We start from the raw sequence: 27440 nt of genomic DNA, 5'->3' as shown, positions 1-27440 counted from the left end.
TTTATGTATGTATTCAACTAATTGTGTTCATTCGTTGCATACGCCTTTAAACTTTGAACAGTTTGACTGTTGATTGACTGAGGGGAGCGTTTTAAAGAACCATTCTTTAAACAGGTGTGGTACCATTCCGTCAAACACATGCACTGGTGGAACTATTATCTCACATACCAAAAAACAAATAATTTTTACTGCGGACGTCGTTCTTGGACAGTAAATGAAAGTGTAAAGGCAGTCAAATTTATACTTCAAGGTGAAATTTATTTACCTTTAAATAATCGCGCTATCAACTGTGAGCAAGGTGTCCGATAAGCGAATTTTGCCGCTAAGGTTCGCTTAGCGTCAGTCAGAAGTTTGCGCAACACCGTAAGGGTGAAGTATGTTGCTGTTGAGTTTGTTTTTAAGAGTTGATAGTTTTTGTGTGATTTGAAGATATATTGTGCATTTGTGAATTCGTTCTGATTCATTGTTGAAGGTAGGAAAGTAGAGGCGTGACTGTATGAATACTAGTTCATGTGTAATTAGTTTGAAGTGTATTTGAACAAAATTTTAGAGTGATCCTAATCGTATTTTCCATTATCTTTTCGTATACAAATGCCTGAGGGAAAGCAGAATAATAAACTCGACTTTATATCAGCAAATGTACTCATCCAACAATGTTACACTCCTTGTAAAATTGAGACGGGCATAAGCCACTGATTGATGCAATTGAGCAATCATGAATGATACCTACTGGGGAGAATACACTGCGCGGTGGTCCCTGTAGGCGCATTCCTTTTACCCGCAAGCGAAGATATTGTTCGTTTTTACTCCAAACGATGGCTTTACGATCGATCTGCTGGTGTTTATCCGTAGAACGGATTACATCACCAGCACTCCCTTCTATATTGCTATAAGTGTTAGTAACTCGGTTCGCTTTACTCATCATATGCTTGTTCGGTTCCTAAAGCTGTGTAGTAGCGGTAGAAACAACTACCGCGTTTTAAAGGCAACATCACGATCATCTTTGCCCTTCCAAAGCTGCTTTGCAACGCTCTCCTGCGCTCGTAGGCAGTATGGATGAGATCTTGCTAGTGGATAATGCACGATTGTGGCGTCAAATCACGATTCCTTCCGTAAATGTGTTTAAAGATTTCGCACAGCGTACTTGGCACTAAGACGAATGATCCGTTCACTCGTCCGGGAGATGCTCGGCAGTCACTCGAGAAACAAAGGTTTTCATTGATTCGGTGTGTGCTGTAGGAGTGGATAGTTTCCTCAGCAACAAATGCGATGGCCTTGATTTCCGAGCTAATGCAGCTCGCTGGGAGTGATAGAAAATTGCGCTTAGAGTGTTAGAGTTTTTGCACTGGCAACGATTCTTTCCTACTGACGCTTCGGAGTGTTCTTTTTTGTAACTGCACCCTGCTTTTGTGTGGCTATGAAATGTGCATTCGAAACACGTTCCAGACACGCGCCAATGCGTGTATTACCCTACGCGATAATCAGACCTTTCCGGTTGTCAGTGATTCAGGTAGCAAACAAAAAAAAAAACGAAATACAAAACCAAAACTTAACATTTTTAAGAAAAAATTATCTGTCGCAAGCCAATACGGCTGAACACGCGCACAAAGATCACAGCGCGCATTAAAACAAGCAGACAAAGTTTATAATAAACAGAGAGAGCGAGCCCGTGTAAAGTATTTGACAAACGTGGGCATCACGCATGACACCACGCGCTGATCGCGCTGTCGAAAAGTGAGGTGGTTTGTGGTTGTTTTTCATTATACAGTTTGACAATTGCTTGGTATGGTACAATTACGTGTGTAACAGTGGATTTAACTATCACACGGTCTTCGCAAGAGCCTACACCGAGAATGTTGCAAAACATTCCGCGAAACGCGAACTTCCTGAAACGATGAATGGTGTATATGTATCGATGTCACCGCGTGTGTAGGGTTTGAGGAATTTAAGGAAATTAACTGCCTCTCTTGAGTTTTGTTTACTGTAGTTAAAGCTGAAAACGTTGATAAAGGCGTTATGAATTGCAGGAAAATAATAAAACGACAAAAAAAAAACATATTGCATTTCTTAAAAAGAACACACACCGAATTACTGCGGTATAAGTTGAACTGCTAATCTTGTGACACTGAATTAAGCGCAAGTTAGCACTACCGAAAAGAATCAGGACCAGCATGATACCGCCCTTCATCGCTGTTATCTTGTTGGCGCTAGTGTAGTTTGGATGATGTTATCAGCTAAGTACGAAATGGTAGGCACGAAACAATGGAAAAGAATTGCGTATATGTGTGTATGTGAGAGTATGTGTGTGTTCCAAAATTCCACCACGTCTCAAACTGATAAAATAACACGCGCACGGTAACTGTGAAAGTGAAGACAAGAGAAAAAAAAAACGAAAGGAACGAATCTACTGATTGGTCTCTGGGGTTTGATGCTTTCTTCACTGCCAAACAATCTGCTGGTCTTATCGCAATCAATCGACTCGAGTCGGTCCAAAAATAGAAACAGGTGACTAAAAAACTGCTTGGTGTGATTATGTTGGAGATAAGTATGTTTCTCTGATTCCAAGCTACGCACTGCGCGCCCTGTTGGTTGTAAAAATATCTCAATGCCACAAAGGGGGTTTATGGTTTGAAGGTTTTCTCGACTGTGGTGCTCTAAAACTGTACGAAAACTCGCTTGGGACAATCGCATGAGACTAACCTGCTTAAGGAAATCATTAAGGGTAACAGTCGGTGAAAAGATATGTGTTATCATTTATCATCATACGATGTAACGAAACAGTTTCTTAAATGAACCTTACCTCACGTAAATGTGTGTTTGAAACAATATGCTCGACAGTACTGTTCGCTCACACTTTAATATTGCACAGAGCTATAACGGGGCAGAAGATAGACACAACGTTGCAATTGAACTCTACTGAATGCAGCAGCTAGGCGTAAGCAAATTTGTACGTTAGTACGTAAGTAGAATGCACACAACAACAAAAAAAAAAACAGTTTTAGTAGAACTTCTCCAAACCAACAAAAACAACCCATTGTGTTGCACGTCAGGTAAAGGTCGGGTGTGATAGTTTTTCTCATGGCGCGAAAGCTTACCTCATCCAATCAATTCATTTCCGCTGAATTGTTACATGTTGTTTTTCTTTTTTCCTATCGCCATCCAATAGAAAGTGGTGTGTTGGTCCATTCAATTTGTTCACTGCAGTGAGGTGTAGCTTCTCCCCCGTTGGATTACGTAACATGAATGGGTTCGTTGGGTGTTGTCCGGGAACTGATTGTCAGTCTTGCCGGAACTCGGAAAGATCGACCTCAAAGTGGAAAATGAATCGATACATAATAAAGGTACATTACCTACCGCACCCAGATGGAAGCTGGCACTAGCTGCAAAAAAACACACACAGACACACACATTCTACACTGTCGCCACCAGTATATCACTCCCTGCATGCAACCGAGACTGTGTGCGTTGACTGTGTGCTGGCGCAACGCTCCCTCTAACCCGAATCGTTCGAACAATGGGTCAAATGATCTGTGCTAAAATTATTGTTGCTCGCTTCATGTACAAGTCTTCAGGCTATAGAGGCAGTGCTTTTCTAATCTCTGGATGATCGGTTTGCTTTTATGCAAAAAGCGACATACACGCATACGCAAAAGCTGTGGAATGCGAATAGAAACGAGAGCATACTATATTGGAAGTTGTAAATCTATCGCCATACTTAAATATCAAACAAGGGCATATTCAGTAGTTGCTCCAGTTTCTTGCAGTATTGAGCGGCGCGTTTTGTTGTCAACCAATTTTCTACGCCACTGAGTATGGACAATAGCATTCCTTGATGAAAATCACGCTATTACGAGCTACAGATGCCAGTATGACAAAGTGATCATTCTCTAATAGGAAATTAGACGTCATTGGAAACGAGATTTATGAGTTAGAAATGTTTAGATGATATTGCTGCATTGGTTTTTACATAAAATTAGGTTTAATTTAATTATCTGCCAGCAAAGCGCATATTTACAAATGTGTTGTACTATTTTCTTATTTCTTTCAGCATGGTAATACCGTGTAACGTTTCGAATGACATCGGTAGTGCGAAAGCCGCTCACCGCCAGCCAGATGCAAAATAGACATCAATACCCGTCGCTTCACCCTTCTCAACCTTCCCAACCCAAGACCAAACCCTGCCACTAGGAAGGATTATCACATTCCCATCAAACGTAGCGACAACAATAGTGTATCAAAGACGAGAATCCAAAGATAGCGTGGAAACTACAAATATTAGCAACAGTAGTAGTAGCAATAGTAGTCGTAGTAGTAGTAGTGGTAAGCAGTCTGTCTGCAAACGACATTCCATTACAAAATAGTTTTTTTGGTGCAACGCTTACGGTTGCACTAATCATATACTACAGTAGAAATTTCAATTCACGCACGAGGGGGTGTTCCCGGAAGAGCACCATTGAATATTCCACATTTCTACGTTGCGACCGGAGTAAGAAAAGCAGTGTTTAAATGCTTGGAGGTAAGTGTTACATCTTGTCTCACGCGTGTTTGCTTCGTATTGAAGCTTGTTTTACCATAAAATACTGTAAAGATAGATTTTGAGTACGAAGTCGTTGCGAATGTAAAATATTTAACATTTAACATAACGAACGACTCCCGAGTTTACGTTTCAATCTCAGTTAAAGAATCTAGAAAAGGAATACAAATAGAATACCTGATGCAGAGAAACCATGATGTGCGTAATGTGATGCGTAATGTTATATTCGATATATCGTCGTTCATTATTGTAAGATTTCGCTTTCCAAGCCTACACAAGAGAAAGGAAACCTTGCTCCTCACATGTACAAGCCTACGTCGCGATAGTTGCGATTGAACATTCTTCACACGAGTAGAGTAGCATGTGCCTCAGTGAGGAAAGGTTTGGTTTTTTGTTGCAGCTGTACTTCAAGTTTTGTTGTTTTTTCATACCCCTGTGCTATGAGGGGGAGGCAGCTTGTTCTATTCCGTGCGAATGATCTTTATCCCCACCAGTACGCCATGGGGTACTATAATGACAGTATAGTAACTACTAGTAACACACATACACAACGGACAAAAACGCCAAAGCAAAAAAGCCATCAACTATTTCTATATCCCCGGTCCTGTTTCAGACACGCTCTACCACCATCCACTCCTCTGTGCAGGGTTACTCCAGTAAAACGTCCAAACGAAACGAAACATGAAAAAATGTGCGCTTTTCGCACTAGCTTCCCACCAAACCCCACCAATACGTCACCATTTGTGCCTGCGTCCGTCCGTCCCGCTACTAGCTAGGTCAGGTTCCAATCGTTGAGTTTTGTAATCTTAGTTTCCTTTCTCTTTTCCATTGCGACGCCCCCCTTCTTGCATCTAACCACTGTTCTCACCTCAGCTCCCGTCTGAGTTGGTCCACTGTTTTATTACAAACACACGTTTCGTAAAAGCCACGCGCAAGTTCGCCTTTTTGCGGTGGGTACGCCTGCCGTTGCTTTTCTCGCGCCAACTGACGATCCGGCGACGATCGAAGCGAACACTTGCTTTGTAGTAGTAGTAGCAGCAGTAGTAGTAGTAGGCTACTTACTCACTCTTTCGTTTGGTAGGGCTGCTACTGCTGCTGCAAGCGCTCGGGGTATTGCGATTTGTTGAGGTTCGTAAGAACCTCTCTGTCTCTCTACCTCCTTTCTCATTGGAGATATGCTCATCTCATTCCAACAGAATAACTTTCGCGCCCGATACTCAACGGAACGACACTTATAAGACATTCTATTGGCAAAGGTGAAAACCAAGCCACCCTACCTTTGTGATTTGCACACCACCCTCCCTCCTCTCCCCCTTCTTTACCTTCCCCTCCCTGAACTCTCCGCGTTAGATAATCTGATGAAGCTATTTACTGTCTCCAGTTCCTCCCATACACCCCGCGCCTAGTGGGTTACTCCAATCTGGGCAAAATTGCATTTTTTTTAAACAGTTAAAGTTCTAGTCAATCTGGGCTCATAAACCACCTGTTATTTAAACTATCGGATTTCGCAAGAGGCTTGAAGACGTTGAATATTTGAACATGATTGTATGTAAAAGAGATGACAAGCACTTTTCGTTGAGTACTGTGAGCGATCCATCGACGAAATTTCGTGTACTTCCGGTGGCTTTCGTTCACTGTCTTAAAGTTTGTATACTGTGTGAGTATGAATCAGAAAGCGGTGTTTTTTGTGCCGACTTCGCAAACTGAAACGAATAAAATGTAATACATTTTGCTGGTCTAAAAATCAAAACAACACCGGAAGTGCAGCGTTGAAGTTATTTTCCATGCTGTCTCATGTAGACTGGCGCCTTCCTGTGCCGGTTGTCTCACCGCGCACGCAACGTTCACCGAAAGTTGGAAAAGTGTTGTTCTTTCCTATCATCAGCTTGTTCATCTTGCTATGCCGTTGGAACCATTCCGCCTACAAACACCCAATCAAATAGCGAATAAGATTGATAACCACTTTCGGCAATGAATGCTATCATTGTCGACTGGCGATTAAAATGTATAACATCGGCAAAGGATTTTCCTTTATTGTTATGTAGCTGTAGTGCACAGGAAAAGACGCGCCAACTATTTGTTGTTCCTATCAACCAAGACAGTGCTTTCCTCTAAAGGCAGCGTGGAAGTAGAAATGAAATTTTAGCCGTTGGGCGTATTTATTTATTATTATGCTGGAATGATAAGTTTATTATTGAATCGGCTAGTTGAACATTTAAGATCACAAGTTTTCAAACATATGTTGTTATTCATTACCCAATGCCCATTATTCCCATCGAGTATAAGATCTTAAATCGGTTTAAAATGTATGGCGCAAACTTTTGAGATGAAACTTAGCGTTTCACGGTTTATGTAAAGTTTGTGGGAAATAATATCAGTTGTGAATGTTTGGAATATCAGAGATCATCATTTTCCAAAGCATAAATAGTCAAGCTTTACTAAAACAGAATTTAAATTTTTATATTGCAAATCTTACAGTTTATCCACAGTTTTATAAAACATGAATGTATCTATAATGTGATATATATATATTGTAAAAGATGTAATAAATATATGAAAGAATTAAGGTAACTGTGCGCTTTTCCTATTTCAGTAACATTATGCTTGCTCTAGTCGGTGTGCTGAATTATGCAGCACCATCCATTATGCTCTTACCTTCCTCTTGGTTTGTGTCTTAATTTCTCTCTGTTGTCCTTCTGCTTCTATAGGCTCTCATTCTTTGTCATATGTCTTTTCCGACCTTCTTTTTGTTTCGCTCTTCGTTGACTAGTTGACATGGTTCTCGGGGCTTTTTATCGTCTTTTTTTATTTTTGCAAATGTTCAACTTTTACTTTCATTTCATAAAACCGGTTTTAGGTCGCTAGTTGGTTTGTTGTTTTTACTTTACTTTTCATTTCTCTCTTGCATTAACATTCACGCAATATGCTACGAGCTAGTTTTCTACGTTTACCTTCAAGAAGTAGTTTCATTGGATTGTTTTTTTTTTGGCGTTACATACACACATACGAGTTATTTTTATATCATGCACTCAATTCCTTAATATGTACCATAAAAGACAATATTAACATTCAGCCCCTAGTATACGCAAGGTATTTAGAACATGAAAAGGAAAAAAGTTGAATCTTTCCCGCTCTGCAAGTGTGCAATTATCAACCACCAAAGATCGTTTTACATACTGCATCTAAACGAGCGTGTGCGTGTATGTGTGTGTGATGTCGTTTAATTTGCATTGCAATACTAACCTGGATTGTGATCAACCTGTTGCCCGGCACTTTTGCGGTGAACCCATGACTGCGCTCCCCAATGTGTGTAGTGCAGCTTGATCCCTTTGTTCTACTCCTCCGGTGTGAGGTATGTGAATCATATTCACACACCGTTTTATCGATGAAGTCATTCGTGGGAATTGGAAAGGCTGTTCCGGTTTCTGGCTAGGGTTCCGGTTTAGAAGCAATTTTGTCGTCCACGCCTCATAACTTGCCATGCGCCTCCATTGTGTTAGGTCCTAATTGCATCCCGTTTTGCCTTCGCAAGAGACGCTTTGTGCGAACTAAAATGATCAAAATTGTTATTTCTAAAATCTTTTTTGATGAATATTTTTAAAAGGGTGCAGGAAAGGGAGTGGTTTAAATCAAACATCGTTTAAAATGATCATCCATTAGACACCTAGCAAATGCTACCGTAATGGCATAGCGATCGCCCTGCGACATAGCTAAATAAAACTGTAAACCTTGCATCAATTCTAATGATGGGAATATGAGTGTGATTACAGCGATGGCGTAATCAACGGTGCAACGTGTAGATTTTCTGTTACTCTCTGTCTCAGCTTTCCCCTAACACTTTCCACCAACCTAGCGTGCAATGTCTCATTGTCAGTTTCTGTCGTGAGTGAAAGGCTGAGCAAATACGATGAGAATGTGCATTTGAAGCCAGTTAAAACGTGAATCCATCTACCTTGCTGGATATGGCGAGTATTCGATCGGAATACAACTTAAGAGAATCTGAAAGGGGTGAACTGAGTACCTTATTTACTGATGGTATATATCTACGATCATTTTCACAAGAACACAGTAAATCACGTAAAATCAAAACACAATAAACATAAACATAACATAAGTAAGTGAAGTAACAAAATGCAGATACTTAGTTTTACGCCTAACGCTGCCGAAAGCTAAAATAAGGCAATGACGAAACAGTTGTTCGAATTTGTTATGTTGTTAATGTTTGTCAATTTTAACAGTCAAATTTGTTTTGAGCTAAATTGTAGGAATGTAGGCAGCATTTACCATTATCGCATTTGCAAGCACTATGCATCGTTTCGAACAACTCTTGCCCGTTTAGCAACACCTTGTAGCAGTGTGAGTCAACCGTGCTTTAGACGCCTGTATGGCACACCGTACCTTTCTAATGTTCACCCTTCGACACTCCGTTTGCCGCTGCTTTAGAACGCGAATAGCAGAACGATAATTATTTCGCGGCAGCTTTGCACTTGGCACCGGCAATCAAACCGGCCAACCCGTTTTACAGGTGAACGCTGATGCATGTAGCAGAAATGAGCTACCAGGCACTGGGGAACCATTGATTCAATAAGGGACAGTCATTGAACGTCAAGAAAACGTCTTATCGAAATACGTAGTTTAGTACAATTTATTAATTTATTTAATTTATTAAATTAAAGCTTGATCCGATCTAAAAAATGGTGAAAGTGTGCGATATCCCTAGGGCAACACGATAAGCATGTTTTGCATGGCAGGTGAAATAATGACACAAAGATTGCAGCTTCACTGATGTTATTGTTACTCGTCGCACAATGTTACGTAACACACGATACTCCCGGGAACAGGCGTGCAATGCGCCATTGAACAAACGGTGTATCTCGTTGTGCCCTAGGTGCATGTGCTCGATCGTCGCGTTCCCACGTGTTTCACAAGCGGCGCGCGTTTCCAAGAGCGCAAGAAGAGTGCCGCCGCTTTGACGATAGGGAACCACCGGCTGGAGGCCGAAGCGGGCGTCAGGTTGGATGGATGAAACGGAATACCGAACGGGGCGGGGTGGTGGTTTGGTGTTGCTGATGTTGCCATCAGTGCGGTAGTGGGTTGGTCCTCCTACGAACCCAAACCAATGCCTAATGGGTGTAGTTTTGACGTATTTGTTGTGTACCCCGCTAATGCACCACCCAGCCCTTGACAGCCCCCCCCCCTTCCCCACCTTGCGTTCTTGGTACACAATGTTTTTGTTGTTGCTTTTTCGCTATGAGCGGGTTGTTTTTCTTTTTTCCTCCTTCACACCCTCCCGGAGGAGAAGGCCCCCTTGCAAGCGACCTCTCGCTCTCCGTGCAAAATTTGAATTCCCTTTTTTTAACTACCCTTATTCCATGGCGGTGCCAGCTGCTGCATGCTGCTGCTGGGTGATGTGTACCCCCTGCAGCCTGCCACTCCTATATAATGCTGGAGATATTTGATGCGGGGCAGCAGCAGCAGCAGCAGCAGCAGTGTGGAAGGAAAGATCCAATTTTAGTCATTGCTACCCGCGGCGTGATTGCGCTTCGATGCAATCCAATAGGTAGCGAGCGAGTTGCTCGATTCGCGCTCGTTTCGGAAAAGGGTATGAAATTCTAATTCCATTTTTTCCGCCGTGTTCCTTTCAAGTGGTGGCAGCGTTTTCCCCGCGCGCAACCCTAGTTAGGAAACGAACGAAGAAGGAGGGGAGTCGATCGTTTTTAAACGCGGCAAAACAGAACCAGGACCTTCGCATAGGTAGTGTGTGTGCCGGGGTGGGTGGACTGAGATGAGATGCAAAACACAATTGCATTCGTAATCTGGACCGAAGGCGGCGAAACACGATTTTCGATGCGCAACAGCGATATTGAGAAGCAGGCGATGTGATGTGAGTGGCCCAGCTCTAAATTGACCGTTCAATGAGTTTTGCAAATGACGGAAGACGCGCGCTTGTGTTGGTTAGCAGCAGCAGGCTGTGTTGTGCGTGTACCGCCTTGCTGTGCTTCATTAGAATTGCGTACCTTTTGCGAGAGCGCGTTCTCCGTCCGCACTGATGACAGCTGTGCGTTTGCGTTCGCCTACCAGACGCTTCAAATGATCGACAGCGTGCTGTTTCGAAGTTTTTATTTGGCGATACCGATCGATCGATATTGGCATATTCTTCTCATTCTGTTGACATCGGCAGAGGTTCACTAAGGATGCACCTTAGATATCTTACGAACATGATACATTAATGGACAAGTTCATACGGGAGAGAAAAACAAACTAACTGGGCCCGATGTATGTAAACTGATTTACTTCCTGGCAAGAACCTTTTTCTTGTGTATAAAAACTCTCCATGGACAACCTTATTTTCACCTTCTGCAGAGAGCAAAAATCGGAGCAGACGATATCATTAAAAAAAACTACGCGCTAACTCCCCTTCACCTCTTCGTCTTCGATTCGTCTCCTTCTGCTGCACCAAAAAAAGCAAAAACCGGGCCAAGTCTCCTTCGACGCTTTCCTTCCTCTGTGTGCATGTGCTGAATTAAAGAAATGTCAGTGGATGGTAAACCGGTTCCGCAACATGCGGTCAGTCTTAAGAAGTGCCTTTTTTCCCTCTTTCTGCATTCTCGATCGTCCGCGCGAGCCGTTCGAGAACGAAGCCACCGGGAAAAGCGGCCAAGAGAGATGGATAGGGTTGCGAAAGCAAACGAAAAGAAAAGGAAAAAGTCCAGACACACGGCAGGCTGTGGAATGGAGAGTGAAATAATCGCTGAGAGGTAATCTCTCCGCATCTACGCGAGCGCAACGGGAAGCGATAAGTAAGCAACGGCAAAGAAGGAACCAGGGAAGGAAAACGGATTTGAATAGTAGATTGCGGCAAATGCGTGTGTGTGTGTGTGTGTGTGTGTGTGTGTGTGTGTGTGTGTGTGTGTGTGTGTGTGTGTGCGTGTTTCGCGAAGAACAGTGCCCGCCACACCATTCGGCGGGGAGAGAAGAACATGCGAAAAAGATGTGTACACATCGCGTCGTGCAAGGGGTGTGTGTGGTCAGGGGCGAAAGCAGCGGCTCGGCGGAGGTCTGCGTCTAAGTCGTGCAAAGAAGAACTGCTGTCTGAGCCGCGTTGCCCAAGTGTCTTTTTTTTCTTATTCGCCGTTTGGTGCACTCCGAACCAAAAGAAAGAGGCGATAAAGAAGTAGCAGTGAAACAAGAGAATGTGTGACCTTGAAAAGTCGGTGCAAACCGTGAAAGTCTGGCGGAGCGGCGGATCAACTTGATGTGTTGTGTTGGTGGTGGTGGTGGTGGTGTGGTGTGGTGGTGGTGGTGGTGTGGTGTGGTGGTGGTTGGGCTTGTGCAACAATCTCACATGTTGCTCACACGAAACGCGCAGAGTTGCGACAGGGTAGGGTTTCCTGTCTGCTTGTGATCCAACAAGTACGCACACACAAACACATACACGTACGGTTTCGGGAAGCGCAGAACAGAAGATAAAGCAAATGGGTGCATTTGGGGGTTGGCTGTAATTTTCTTGCCACCGATTTTGTTTCATCGCCGATTTCGTTTTGCCGTGCATTTCCATTTACGGTCGGCAAAAAAAGAGGAAAAGAAATATGCTGCTTTCGGTATGTAAATACGGAATGATTTCTTTAACATACAGCACTTTCACCTCGATTAGAAGCGTTTTCTGGACAATACCAAAAAGAATATAGTTAAGTAGCAGAGAATAAACGCTTATTTGAACGTGGCGGCCTTCTAGCAGCAGCTTCGTTTGTTTTCTCCACAATTCTAATCAACCTTCAAAGCCCACCCGTCGTGCAAAAGCGTCCATTCGTGTGATTCATGGAACGAGGATGTGTTCCTGCCATCATTAATGGCTGCTGCGCGAGGCTAAATGGTGGAGGGTCTATGTGATGTGTATGTACGTCTACGAACGTGCATGTGTGTGTGTGCGCGCGCGCGTTGTTTTGCATCACCTTTCGCGCAATTTACACCCCCCAATACACCCCGACACAGCCCGATCGGCGAACTGCTGGCACTGTGCTGTGGGCTGCTTGACAGTGTGTTAGTCAAATTTAAATCATCAGAACACCAGGGTTTCTCCAATCTAAGCGCAAGGAATGCGTCGTTGCATGTGACGGGAAAGGAGGGTAAATAAAAGGACGGCTACTGTGATGACGATGCGCGCGGCACACAGCAGACAGGAGCGCTGAAACAGTAGAAGCGGAGCAAAGAGAAAGATGATCGTGTGTGTAATGAACGCATATAAACCGGTTAATAGGTTACCGCAGGGTTGACATCCATTTACCGCTGGCACACCACTTCACCCTCCCACCCTCAACCCTTCTACTCCTGTTCCCTAATCCGCGCACGAACCTGAGCACAGTCTAGCATGTATGTGTGTGCCAGGCAGGATTCTATTATAACGCGGATTTGTACTGTGTGTGCGTGTGTGTGTGTGTGTGTTGGTAAGCCGGCATATTCATGTGTGTTGCAGAAAGTGTGCGAATAAATCATACCCCAAAATATAATCAAAGAGGAAATCAGATTATGCACCGCTACAGAAAGAGAGAGAGAGAGAGAGAAGAGAGAGAGAGAGAAGAAAGGCAGGAATGTGAAAAAGGCACACACAAACATGAGAGCATACGCTGCTAAAGTAAAAGCAAACTTTTTTAGCCTACTGAGCCTGAACGGTCCATGGGTGTCGGGATGGTGGCGGTGGTGGTGGTGGTGACTAGCCTTCGATGGAAAGTATTTCCTTTCTCGCTATCCTGTCTGGCGTACGAGACGAGACGCTCTCCCTGTTCGTGGCTGGCAAATCGTTTTTTCGACAGCAGGGACGAGAGTAGCGAGTGACCTTGAACGATTCCTCTCGCAAAACGGATTGTGAACGACTTTTTATTAACTTAGAGAGGGTTTTTTTCTGGTAGATTTTGGACTCACTACCGCATAAACACATTTTAACGATTTTCATTTTTGGAAGTAATTCCAAGAAAGGAATGGGACAATTTGTTGCAACAATGGGCCAAAATCGAATTCTACATTTTCGTGGGCTAAATTTGGCCGCAAATATGGTGCATTTGATATGAACAGTTCGTTCACCTTCTCGACAAAATGCACCGCACGGCTTTGCGAATTGTTTGTCTACGGAGTTCATCAATTGTTGATGTGTGAATTATCATAATAGAACACGCTAATGAGAGTGGAATGTTCTTCTTCCTTTCGTTCCTGTTACTACTTCCTGCTTTCCCGTACAAAGGCTGGGTGTATTGCATCTGCAGTTTGAGATTTGTTGCATTTTTGGAAGCTAGTAATATCACTTGTAAAAATAAAAGAATTTTCAAAGAGTACGATCACTTAGTAAAAGGTTGATTGCAGTTTCAGCCTCCATTTACATGATCGGCATAGTATTTTTGTTGGTTTGTGTTGCGCATTTCATCGCCGCGATCGCGGAAAAAAGAGAAAAGATCACACACAAACTCCCGATGTGAGTCAAGCAAGATTTTCGGATGAATAATTACGCAAAGGTAAAAAGAAGGTAAGGCATTTGCGGCTGCTGCTGGCCTGTGTCTGGAGCTGGAATACCGCAGACATTGGGACAAGACAGTGTGGTGTGTTGGGGGTCCATCCAGCCGAAGAGGATGGTGGGAGACTTCAATTTTGGGCGCTGTTCGGGCGCAAAGATCGGGGAAGAACACTCTCCTGCGCGCTATTTGTTGTGTATATCGTTCGTCTCGCTTCAAAGCATTTCCTCTCTTGGTGCTGCTGCTGCTGACCTTGGACTTGACTCACTACGCGCTCCCCGCTCTACGGGTGCTGCGCTACGGCAGCAACATACATATTGTGTGTGTGTCGCCATGTACGCAAGCACGTATGTGTGCGACATTCGACGCTGTTCCTTTCGGTTGATGTTCAAACAATGATCGCGATGAGATGCGGAGGCTGACAACAGGCTGCGCGGCTTTATGCGGCCGTCCTTCTTTCTTTCCTTTCTCGTCGCTCGTTCTGTTCGCTATCTTTACCTTTCCCTTTCGAGCGTTGTTAACACTATGAAAAGCGCTTGCCGGCCCCGGTCCGAAGGTTAACTAATTAAGACCGGACTCCGGAGGTTCGATAACAGGCCTATAGGGAAGGAAATCCTCCACCGACTTGGATGGACCCAGTTGGATCAGTACCTGTGCAGAAACAGCATTAATCCGACGTCCTTTACGCTACACTGCCGATATCGCCATCGAATGGTGACAGTTTCACTGACGAGTTGGTGCCGTGCGACGAGCGCGCGTGAGGGTTGACTGATTATAGAGTGACTTTCGAATTTACGCACCACGAGAGAGAGAACGAGAGAGAGAGAGACGCACACGGACGTGCGTGCGTTACAACACCGGCATGAACGAAGGCGAAGGACAAGCGTGTCACGAAGGCGAATCGAACGCGCGTGTCCGCCGCAGCGCTCCCTTGCGACCACAAACGTACATAGGGGAAAGCGGGGCAAAATGGGCATGTTAAGCAGTTTACTGAATATTCCATTGAATATGCCACAAAACACAATTATTCATGCATTATTGTATGCCTCCACTATTTATCTATGGATTAAAATTGCCACATAGAATGAAAACAACTTAAAATCATGAAAACAGTGTAAAATAAAAGTTGATGTTTTACGAGAAGCTATTTTGACACGCGGGGTAAAATGGGCATAGCCCTGGGGCAAAATGGGCATATGTAAACAAACTGTGAAACGTCAAAACACTGGGGTAAAATGGGCCACAACAACTGCGCTTAGGTAATGGTCTATGCTTTTGCGCACCGTTTCGTAATTGTATTTTCGTTCTATCTTTTGTTTTGCTGGTCAGGAAAGCCCTTAAAATTCTTCCAAAAATATGTTATCAAAATTAAAACAGTTTTTACACGTTTAAATCTACAAAATCGATTCTTTTGAAGCTGTGTCTGTTATCATTATTGAGGCGACAAATACAACACCATAGCCTCACCAAACGCCATTTGTCAAAAGTATCTGCCCATTTTGCCCCAAGCGTAACTGCCCATTTTGCCCCACGTGAAGCATTTTTGTATTTTATGTTATATTAGTAAAAATACGCATTCGATCGCCTTGCTTTCTTCAGACAAATTGTATAGAAATATCATATCTTTAATAATTTATAATGTAAAACTTCAACGCATCCCTGTGACACTGGGTTAAGCTTATTTTCGAAGTGACAAAAATTACATCAATATGCTACTAAACCTTATTTTGCACTTTTCTTGGTAATTTGTTGTGTTAGGGTTATGAAACTTACATGGTGTTCATAAAACACTCTAATGAATACATTTTGAGCATTGGAAAGTAGCTTTGTAGTCAAATAATGCTTAAATAGAGGGTGCCCATTTTGCCCCACATGCCCATTTTGCCCCGCTTTCCCCTACTATACGCACAACTGACAGAGGATGGTGTGTGCGCGAGCGCGCGCGCGTTTTGTCAAGTTTCACGGTCACCGTCCAACAAACCGCGATCGAAGCTTTTCGGGGGAGGGGGCTAGCCGCGTTTTCACCATTTTGGAAACGAATGGCCCAACCCGAATGGTGGGACCATTGCGGGTGAGATAGATAGGTGGGATCGTAAGGAGAAGGGCGCTCCTACCTCCCCCCGCCACTTCATCTTCCTTCCTTCAAAACGCGATAAAACGAGAACCAACGGAAGGCCAATGCCGCGGGTGTGCAATCCCCATGACCATGAGTGGAATGTGATTTTGAGTATGTATGTGACATTCATAAATTTGCTTTTCTCATGTGCAAAATTCGTCCATGGAGCGAATTTGAAAGGCCACCGTAATGGCAACGAACCGTAATCGAATCTGCAAACACACACACGCACTTGCACCACCCGTAGCACACTAGTCATCGAAACCCCCATTGCATAATTAACTTCGAAGGCGCTTGACCTCAAGTCCTTCGGGATGACCAAAACGTGTCCGCTTCTCAGCGTAAAAAAATGGCCTTTCCTATGTTTGAATATTAATGGGGTAGCCCCGAAAAAACAATACCCCCTGCTTTCGTGCTGTTTGCCTTGGATGCACCAAGATAGTATTGTTTCTTTTTTTTTTGTTCTAATGCCATCGAACGATGACTATTTAGGAACACTATTCGCCGTACAGTTTGCAGCTTCGTTGTTTCGTTTTGCTGTGAGGTATCGTATCGTTCTACAATACTTTCCAATGCACTCGCACGCCAAGAAAGTGCTACGCGTGCGCAACGTTTTTCGATGGTAATTGCGAGGAGCAGTGTGGGGAACAAATGAAGCTCTTTGAAACGCTCAAATGCAATGGAAGACATCACATGATGTGGTTGTTGTGCACCGCGCATCAGAGTAAAACAAATATACATACGCATACGTACATTGTGGTGTGGCTATTCACAATGCTCTACTGCATTAGAAGTAGATTTCAACGAGCCAATGTGCAGGAAGCTTTCTATTGTGATTGCGCCCCTAAACGGCTATTACGAACGTGATCGAACGTGAAAATAATTGTTGATAGCTCACAAAATACTCATATATTTTATTTCTTCACTATTTTCCAGTTTTTCAAAATAAATGATTACACTTTTTTTGTCATTCTGTCGCTCACATCATCACATGAAACCTTAATTTTAAAATATTGTTGTATATATTTTTGTTCAAATATTTGAGCATTTTTTATTTTCATATACCCATACTAAATCGCACTTTATGAATATATGCACATATGCACTCCTTTACCACTCTGCAGCACAACTGAGACTGTCTGAGTAGCAGTGATGGGAAAAATGAAGATTTCGTCGGAATCAATTCCGGCTAGCTCCGAAGTTTTCCGGAATCGATTCCGGAATCGGCACCGGAATCGGTTCCGGAATCGGCTCCAGAATTGGTTCTGGAATTGACTCCGGAATTGGAATTGGCTCCGAAATTAGAATCGGCTCTGGAATCGGATTTGGCTTCGCAATCAGAATCAGCTCCGGAATCGGAATCGGTTCCGGAATTGGTTCCGAACACGGAATCGGAATCGGGTAGGTCCGATTCCGAGCTCCCACCACTACTGAGTAGGGCACAGTAGAATCCAATTCTCATAACATAAAGTTAATTTCCCATTGGGAAGCGTCAAAAAAGTGTCCCAAAATTATGAGAACTCCTGTAAACCCCTGTATCATAAGTATAATGTATACAAACAGTTACATTATTGAATGCAAGACATTGTCCAAATAATTGTAAGGCTAAAATAGACTATTTGTGCGACGTATACGAAACTGCAGCATGTAACATTTAATTGAACCTATCAATTGAAACCGGTTGAATAGCCGGTCTCGTAGTACAGTCGTCAACTCGTACGACTTAACAACATGCCCGTCATGGATTCAATCCCCAAATAGACCGCGCCGCCATACGTAGGACTGACTATCCTGCTATGGAGGGGAATCAATTAGTCACTGAAAGCCAAGCCCATAAGTGGGTACAGGCAGGCCTTGACCGACATCGGTTGTTGAGCCAAAGAAGAAGAAGATCAATTGAAACACTTTAAGCTAACAGGCGCTATAAAAGTAGCATAAGGGATTATGTATTAAACTTATCCCAATCTTAATCTCAATAAAAACGCATGCGAAACATTATAAAAGATTCTGGAAATTGCAATTCTAAATAATTTTTTCCCCTTTTTTCCTTAATATTCTTACACTACAGTTAGAATGCTGATGCTGCACTATAGCAAACACGGCGAGTGCATACTCCAGGAAATTGGTGCAGCATTTCGCGGAGAGCATGCGACGGATCTGCTACTCATCTGTGATGGGAAGGAGACTGTGCGAGCACACAAGTTGGTACTGGCGGCTGCCAGTCCACTCATACGGTATGCAACGCGGACGGGCAATTGCTGCGGGCAAATAGGAGGGAATTTCTTCTAAATAATTATTTTTGTTGTTTCTGTATTGTACCGTGCAGAATGATTTTGGAAGAGACTCCGATGCTGGAGGGCGAAACCACCGTTTACTTCCCGGATGTGCAGGTGTGTTACTTCCGGCTGCTGCTCGACTTCCTGTACTCCGGGCAAGTGTACGTGCCCGCAAACGAGGTGCACCACCTGCAAGATCTCTTAGCGTTACTACAAATTAAGCCCAGCATCTGGAAAAACTCCGACTGCTCCAACGACAGTGGTAAGTGGTGGTTTTCAAGGTGGCGGACATGTTGCCGCACTAAGGCTCTATTCTAACTGGTAAGCTTTTTTCCCCGGGTTTCTAGAATCGCAAAAGTCAGAACCCTTGGTAGATATCAACCGGAATGAGGGTATCGGAGCACTGGATCATCGTCGGAGGCGCACAAAGAGTCAGGATCATTCAGGTTCGCGCGACGCCAGTCCAGCCAGCCGAAGGATAAACGTTAAACGAGAGCACCATTCTGCGGGCAGCTCGGAGGATGGTGGTGACCGTGAGGATACCGATTACATGGACGAGGTCGATGAAGCGATCATCAAGAGCAACAACAACTTGCAGCAAATCAATCGGCACGACGAAGATGACGGTGGCGGAAGTGCAACCGGTGGGGGTGGGAGTGGTATCGCGGGCGACGAAGCGGGCAGTACTGCCGGGGAGGCAAGGAGTGAATCGAGCAGCAGTCGTGGGGGTGATGTGACGGTTGAAGCTTCCCGCTCGTCGAACGTCGATCGGCGAACTCCCTCGGCAAGGCACAGCGGTGAAGGCAGTGGCTGTGATCCCGATCCGGAAGACGACGAAGATTTTGAGCTGGACGTGGAAGACCGCGACATGATGGACGATGGAGCGCGTGCTGAGGCGATCAGTCGAACGCCCAACAGTGCCGGTGGCAGTGATACGTTGCGCAGTCGAAGACGCAGCTCGTCCGATCCCGTCAATCTGTCCATCGTAAAGCAGCAGCAGCAGCAGCAGCAGCAACAGGATGGAGATTCAGATGACGCAAACATCGATGTCGAAACGATAGGCAATGCACCGACGAAGGTAAATGAGTGAGGATACATATTTTAGTTGGTAATGATATCCACCCAGTTGCTCAACCATCGAACCTCTTGATCTCATTTCTCGCACTCAATAGAATCTGCTTCCTCCTCGATACTTGGATCCGTTTCGTACCAAGCGGAAAGCGTACTACATACATTCCGATGCCGAATCGCTGAAGCCACTCGAGCACGAACTGCTGCACGGCTCGCCGGACAACTATGTCGTGACTCCGCACCGGAAGCGACGGCCCGGATTTCACAACTCGCCGGCACAGAATCCACCCTTCGTGCCCAGCTATTTGGAGGATATTCGGACACGCAAGTGCTTCCTCTCTGCACCGCCGACGTATTTGCCAGGTAAGTTTTGCCGAGTAGAAGGATGCGCTCGAAATTTGTGTGCAAGTGGTATTGAATCTTTCACGGTAAGCGGCACTTTAGCCGCTGCTGAACGTTGAATTCTCTCCCTCCGTTTTGACTGTGTTGATGTTTGCTTTGCCTAGATGCACGACCCGGTTCACCTGGTACCCCTCGGCCCACCGACATTGCGGCGCTCGGTAACAACCATTCGTCCAGCAATAACAACAACAACAACACAAGCAGCAACAACAACAATCGGATACGTCCGCCCAGCGCGGACAACAAGCTTGCGGTTGCGCCGTTCGTCTATCCTTGGCCGTCCGCTGCACTGGCAGCATTGCCTGGTGGGCCGGCGGATTTGCTGGCGGTGCCGTACCTGCATGCGGCCAGTGCCAACACGGACACCAAACCTACCGAGCTGATCCAGCAGATGAAAAACTTTGAAAGCAGCCAGGCCGAAGCAGTACTCAGTGCTCGTTTGGGCGGTGGGGGTAGCGCATGCGGTGGCAGTGGGGCTAGTGCGGCCAGTAGCCTCGCCGGTACCGGTTCCGGTTCCACGGCCAGTGGTGGCGGTGGAACGGTAGGAGGCGGGCTGAGCAGTGGCAACACGCCAGTGCGCGAGTATCGTTGCGAGTACTGTGGCAAACAGTTTGGCATGTCCTGGAACCTAAAAACGCATCTGCGGGTGCACACGGGCGAAAAACCGTTTGCATGTCGGCTGTGTGTGGCAATGTTTAAGCAAAAGGCGCATCTGCTAAAGCACCTTTGCTCGGTGCATCGGAACATCATCAACTCACCGGAAGCGGGCGGACGGTATACCTGCTGCTTCTGTACACTATACTTCGAGACGCTGCAGGAGCTGGTCCGCCATCTTTCCGGGCATCATAACAACCTGCTGCTGAGTAAAAATCTGCACGAATGATACGCAATGCCACCGGTGGTGATGGCACTTTCCGGCTCCGATCGCATCAACCATCACACTACGATCGATCATCGGGCACCGATCGCCAATTACGAGCAGAGCTATCTGCGACGTTACTTTCAGCGTCACCATCGGTTCGAACTGTACGCGTCACTGTAGCTCCTTGCCGTATTGAACCCATCGGTCACACTCGAAGGCGAGGGTTTAACGAACGTTGTTGATGCGACATTCGGTCAACGTACGGAAAGGTAATCTTATCGAAGCAATATGAAAGCAACGGAAGAGGAGAAAAAACAGTTCACGGCTCGTCCGTGTACATACTTACAATGCACCTTTCCTTCCTCTGCAGAGGTATACTGAACAAAAAACCACAAATACTTCGTCAATTCATTCCACTAAAGAGAGAAGAGCGATAATAGCAGATTAGTGAGCAGAAGTAACAGTAGTAATGGTAGTCGCTACCATCCCGCTCGAACGCATCGATACTTAGCAAAAGTTTGCGAGTTTTGCCTTGATTTTCCACAGGAAGATTGAACATTTCAAAACTCGAAAGCTGCTTGTTAGTCAGAACCGCGTGCGAAATAACCCCCTTCACGAAGGTGAGCAGATTTGTAGCTGTCCGTTTTTTCTTTTGTATCGATGTTGATACTGTTTGGTGAGTGTAAATGTAACAATGACGAGTTAGTAGTACCAAGAGTTGCCAAACTGCAGCCACCACGTGAGCCGAATGTGAGCGGCGTACCTACCGACCGACTGTTTGGGATACTAGTGTATACGCCTCAACTGCACTTGATTGAGCAGTGAATTAGAACAACCTTTCGAAACCATAGAACACACACGACGGGATACGATGGTTATAGTACTAAAGCAAACAAAAATATTCCACATCTTGTACATTTCACAGCCCCTTTATCTCCTTTCCATCATCACTCGATGATGATGGCATCGTGCCAACTATTTCACTTCCCAAGCGTCCGGTTTAAAGGAGGTACCGTACCTCGTAGCAAACTCCTTTACTTTGCTTTTCTCTTCTGGTGTTGCTTTTTCCATTGCTTTGTGCAGATTAATTGATGATTTGTTCTACCATTTTGCTAACCAATGTAGTACATCAAACAGAGGGGAAGAGAGGAGTGATCCATTTTATTTATTTTCGAATCGATTCTGCTTTGTCGTTCGGTTGATACCGCCGCGGTTATGTTTGTTGCTGAAGCACAAAGTATACTTACTTTGCATTTCAATCACAACAAGGGTGACAAAAAGGCAAAAATCAAATGAAAAAGGCGAATCCATCTTCCCCTTTGCTTGAATTAAACAAAAAAAAAAGCAACAATATAATATTCAGCACCATAATATCATCCTATATGTTGGTGCACAAACACAAACGTTGTACTTACAGAGTTGGAAGATACTCCCAAAAGCACAAATGAACCCTCTCTTCAAGACCCAAAGCACCAAGCCGAGCCTTTTACACTGGGTTCTTTGCCGTACAAAGGAGCAGGTCTCGTAAATATCTTTGTACCAGCAAAAGCATGTTGATCGCATGCCATTCTATGTGTAATACTCATCCCGCCTTTTCGTGTGCTTTTTGGAGCACAAAGCTGTCCAGGACGGTTGAAGGACGTTTAAAAATTTTCTTATAAACTTAAAGTTTTTTTTAGGTGAAAAAATCACCACCAGTTTGTTTGTTTATGTTTGTTTTGTCGTTCCAATCGCACAAAGATGGTGCGTACATTATTATTTTGAACTTTCAATGCGCTTGTTAAATGGTTAATGTGTTCTTTTGCCCATCGCCAACAGTGTGATGGTTGGCAAACAAAAAATTACAACACGATTTGAATTAAAATGCCGCAAACTGTGAACACACCGCGTATAAAGTAAATACGGTAGCACTATGCTGTAAAACATGAATTAAGAAAGCAAGAAAAGAAAAACAAACAAACAAACAAACAAACAAACAAACAAACAAAAAGCAAACCACAACAATACTTAATACAATACGCGTAATTTGTTAGTAGCTTACTATTCAAACACACTCATGTGTGGGAAGAATGTGCGTGTGTGATTTGTGTGAAGGGAAGGCGTTGAAACGATTTGTTATTAGCAAACAGATGGTACAAATTATAAGTATAGTGCAAGTAGTAAGAAACTTCTAAATGGCTAGCGAATTCGGCAATAATAAAATAAACAAAACATGTGAACAGCATTGTGTGTTATTATAATAATGTACGAGCACGTTGTTACTCGGCCCGTGTAACTGTAAACATAATACTAATCGGGCCGTTGTAGCGTTTCTCAACCTGCAGTGCTGTTCCACATTTCAAACACTTACTTCCATTCCGTAACTAGTACTAGTAAACAATCTAAATGTATAATTAACACTTAAAGATATGCTTGTGTGTGCATATGTCTCACACAAAGCACAGCAACACACACACACACGCATAAGCACGACCCTCCGTTTCTTAGGCACACTCTGAAAGAGACAATGCAAGCACCCACTAGATCCCGGTAATCTTACATTGCTCCTGCAGATGGGAGTAAAAGCTGGAGCAGGGATGTGTTGCAAAGATATCGTACAAGTGTGCATGTGTGCGTGTGTGTATTGTTAATATTATGTTAAGCTTTCATCGTTATTACCCTTTTCCCCATTCCCGTAACGGCATCAGTCAGTCACAGTTTTGCACAAATTTTAACCGCGAGTTCTCCAAGATGTGCTCCAAGTACTAGGTGTTAGGTTGTAAAATAGTAGCTAATAGTATGATTTTCACCCACTATCATCTCTACTTCCGGCAAGAGCACAACGTTTTGAACAAGTTTTGATAGTTCATAAACAGACACAAAAGAATGTTGGAAGGCCATGATGCTGTTGCGATAGGTTCATCAGTAAAGGAGTATAAGCGTGTCGTTGCGTCGCAATCCCCTGTGACCCTGCACACAGTGCGCGCTGTTTTCCTTGTTATATTTTATAAAAAAAAACCGTTTTGTTTGTTTGTTTTTTACCTTACTTCACTCAAGCACTCAGACACTCACCATACACATGATCTATTGTAGTAAGGAAAATAATTTATAAACCAACGAAATATCCATCTAACCCGGCACCGTCCTCGGATCGGCAAAGCATGGGACGACGGGACGGTAATAGAGGGGAGTAAAAGCTTGAATGCCAAAAAGTCGAAAAATATAATTTACAAACAATGGACAGGAATGTGTATTTATAACGTTTAATTCCCAACTCTTCCCCAATCAACCCGATTTCCTGCCTTTCCCCTCCGATTAGTGAACAGACGAGTGCAGCAGCGCTACATTCGTTAACATCTGCTTTCCTTGATGAATGCGTGATAATGTGTGAACATGCGCCAAACATGATGCATGATTTCAGCAGAAAAGACAAAACCTACGGACAAATCCGTTCCCCCCTATCGCTGTCGACGTACACAAAGGATGTTAGTATTAACACAAAGACCCCCCACACTCATCATTCCTTAGCACACTCAAGAAAGAGTGGGAAAGATTACCGAATGCATGGTACATAGATGCAAGGATTAGTTAAAGCAAAGCTCTAGCTCGAGCATACGATGCTGGATGTACATTTATTGTGCCGAACACACTTAACGAGAGACACCTTACTAAGAGAGAAGCCCCTAGAAGAAGAAAAAAAAGTAATAAAGACAGTTAGTGGATAATTTAGTGTTAATAATGATATCTCTTACCACAAAATAGAGTAACTGGTACCGCGATTAAATGAAGGTATGTGTCGAAGAAGAATAGGAAACAAAAAACAATAGAACAACAAAATAGTAAAAAAAAAACATTTTACCCCACTTATACTCGAAAGAGTTGTGTTCAGTTTAGTGTGTAGTAAATGTATAAATATATCGGCGTATTCAATAGTGTAGTATACTAGAGCCTTTAAGGGGGTACTTAAACGATGCACCCATTAACATAACCTAGCAAGGGGTAGCACACTCATGCAAGCCTGTATCGATGGCAACCCCTGTGGCTACTACGTTGTCTTCTCGTCCCTTCATCTTACACGATGCCGTTAGTTGTACGATCTAGTTTAAGCCGTTCGTACAACATAACCGCACGGTACACATATATACACAAACATGCACACCATTGTTCATAGTAGACGTTAGTAAACGGTGTACATATAGAAGAAATCGATTGTTTGAAGAAACAAGGGCGCCGATCGTGTAGAAATGTATTATTTAATAAATGCTTTATGAATCAGAAACAAGACATATAAATCGTTCAGTTGTGTGTATGATTGTTATGCGTTTCTTTTTGCACTAAATTCCAATCACCGGATAAGATACCGCTAAAAAGGGTAAGAAGAAAGCACACGCACGTGCATAAAACAGTCCGATTTCACTAGTAGAGCTTCGATTCCATGACTACTACTATACTACTACTACTACTACTACTACTATTAAAATCTGTCTCCTTATTTCGAATGAAAATACGCGTTACACACTAGCGCCATCGTATTGATTTGCTTACTACTTTGACACTAGCGAAAAACTGCTGGGCCTCCTTTTGTTTTCAAATCAAATCAAATTCCAACGCGCAATCTTTTATCCACTTCTCACCTCTTTTGTTGTTATTTGAAAACCTATAAAATGATTTTCCTGCAATGTTTCCTGTAAATGAAAATGAAATGATTTATTCTCACCTCAATACCACCTTTCTGATCACCTCAATACCAAATTACAGTGCTTAGGTGTGGGATACTTTTGTAACTCAAGTGTCACGTCGGTTCGTCGGTGCTACTACTACTACTGCTGTCCTCTAATGCCACCGCGTCGCAGTCCACCATGGTCTGATGCACGTTTACGCCGTCTAAAGCAAAACAAAGCGTCATGCTTTCGCTTTTACAGTACAAATGGTACACAACACTCCAAATTAAGGTTCATTGCTGCCCATAATGTATATAGAAGCTATAACAGACAACTTCATACTCGTTATCTCATTCGAGTGAAATTCTCGCTCATCAGACACCCAACACGATTCTGGAGGTATGTTGAATCAAAACGCGGTAACAGCTCGCTCCCCGATGTTCTCACATATAACAACGTCTCCACAAGCAGTAAGGAAGGCATGTGCAACTTATTTGCTGATCGTTTCAAGGACTGCTTTACTACGGATGATGCAAGCTTATCATTAGAAGCAGCTTTAAATAATGTGCCCCGTGATGTTGTTGACATTGATGTACGCGATATTATTATCTCGGTGGATACTGTACTACGTGCTCTGCAGCAGGTCAAAACCTCATACAACCCTGGACCCGATGGTATTCCTACGGCAATCCTTGCCAAATGCCGCGAATTTTTAGCAGAGCCTCTGTCTCAAATCTACCAACTCTCTTTTGCACAAAGTACTGTACCCACGGCCTGGAAATCCTCTGTGATGTTTCCGGTGTACAAAAAAGGGGATAAAAACTCTGCTGAGAACTACCGCGGTATAACCACCTTGCCTTCTGTGCCAAGGTGTTTGAGATCGTCATACAAAACTCGCTAATGTATCACTGTCGTTCTTATATTTCTACACGCCAGCATGGTTTCTTTCCTCGACGCAGTGTTACCACAAACCTGGTGGAATTCGTCTCCAACTGCCACGCAGCCTTTACTTCCGGAGCTCAGATGGATGCAGTATACACTGATCTTAAGGCTGCGTTTGATCGTGTGAACCATCGCTTGCTGTTGGCTAAGCTCGCCCAGATCGGTCTCTCTACTCCGCTGGTGAATTGGTTCAGGTCCTATATCTCTGAACGTAGCTACTACCTACAAATCGATGGTGTCTCCTCTAACGTTTTCGAGAGTTCATCTGGCGTCCCTCAGGGCAGCAACTTGGGACCACTGCTGTTCTCGCTTTTTATTAACGACGTCACACTGGCCATTACGGAAGCAGATTGTCTGCTTTATGCGGATGATGTTAGGCTGTTTCGTATCGTACGGAACACTTCCGACTCTCTTTCTCTGCAAAGACCGATTGATGTTTTCTCTGATTGGTGTATCAATAACGACCTGCTATTTTCTGTTGATAAGTGTACGTTAATGTCTTTCTTTAGAATAGCTAGTCCGATAAGGTATATCTATAGCATATCAGGGGCACAACTACCGCGGTGCAATACGGTCAGGGATTTAGGAGTCACCCTGGATCGCAAACTAGATTTCCGACAACATTACTGTGATATTTTAGACAAAGCTAACAAAATGCTAGGATTTATTCGTCGACATTCGAGAGAACTTAATGACCCACACTGCCTGTTAACTCTGTATAAGTCCTATGTTCGTTCCATCCTCGAGTTTAGTTCTACAGTTTGGTGTCCGTTCTCTAGTGTTTGGTCCAATAGAATAGAAGCTGTCCAAAAGAGAGTTACTCGTATTGTCCTACACTTCACTCCGTGGCGTAATGTAACCCCTCGTCCATCGTATCATACTCGTTGTTTGTTGTTTGGTCTGGACACACTTGCTAGGAGACGTGATAATGCCCAATGTACGTTTTTGTCCAAACTTATTGTCGGTGAGATAGATTCGCCAGAACTACTGGCTAGAGTCAACATAAATGTCCCTCCTAGAGTGTTCCGTAACTACAGACTAATAAGAACTGACCTTACAAGACGTGCATATAGCGAGAACGACCCAATGACTGCGAT

At 43.9% G+C, this 27440-nt stretch overlaps 1 protein-coding gene across 4 annotated transcripts in view; it reads left to right on the top strand.

Moving 5' to 3' along the window:
• LOC120896499 (transcription factor Ken 2) overlaps positions 1-25024 on the top strand; it is a 38865-nt gene extending 13841 nt beyond the window's left edge. For 3 of the 4 annotated variants that reach the window (XM_040300664.1, XM_040300665.1, XM_040300666.1), the window contains 6 exons: positions 4049-4516; positions 18219-18384; positions 18477-18688; positions 18774-19504; positions 19599-19860; positions 20004-25024. In XM_040300664.1, coding sequence (XP_040156598.1) covers positions 4507-4516; positions 18219-18384; positions 18477-18688; positions 18774-19504; positions 19599-19860; positions 20004-20782 — 2160 coding nt within the window. In that variant the 5' untranslated portion in view covers positions 4049-4506 and the 3' untranslated portion in view covers positions 20783-25024. The remainder of the gene's footprint in view (positions 1-4048; positions 4517-18218; positions 18385-18476; positions 18689-18773; positions 19505-19598; positions 19861-20003) is intronic. The other variant, XM_040300667.1, reaches the window with a different exon arrangement.
• Positions 25025-27440: the final 2416 nt, after the last annotated feature.

Source organism: Anopheles arabiensis, chromosome 2 (assembly GCF_016920715.1).
Source record: "Anopheles arabiensis isolate DONGOLA chromosome 2, AaraD3, whole genome shotgun sequence".
Taxonomy (NCBI): Eukaryota; Metazoa; Arthropoda; class Insecta; order Diptera; family Culicidae; genus Anopheles; species Anopheles arabiensis.
Note: the sequence above shows the minus strand (reverse complement) of the source record. Positions and strands in the feature narration are given on the sequence as shown.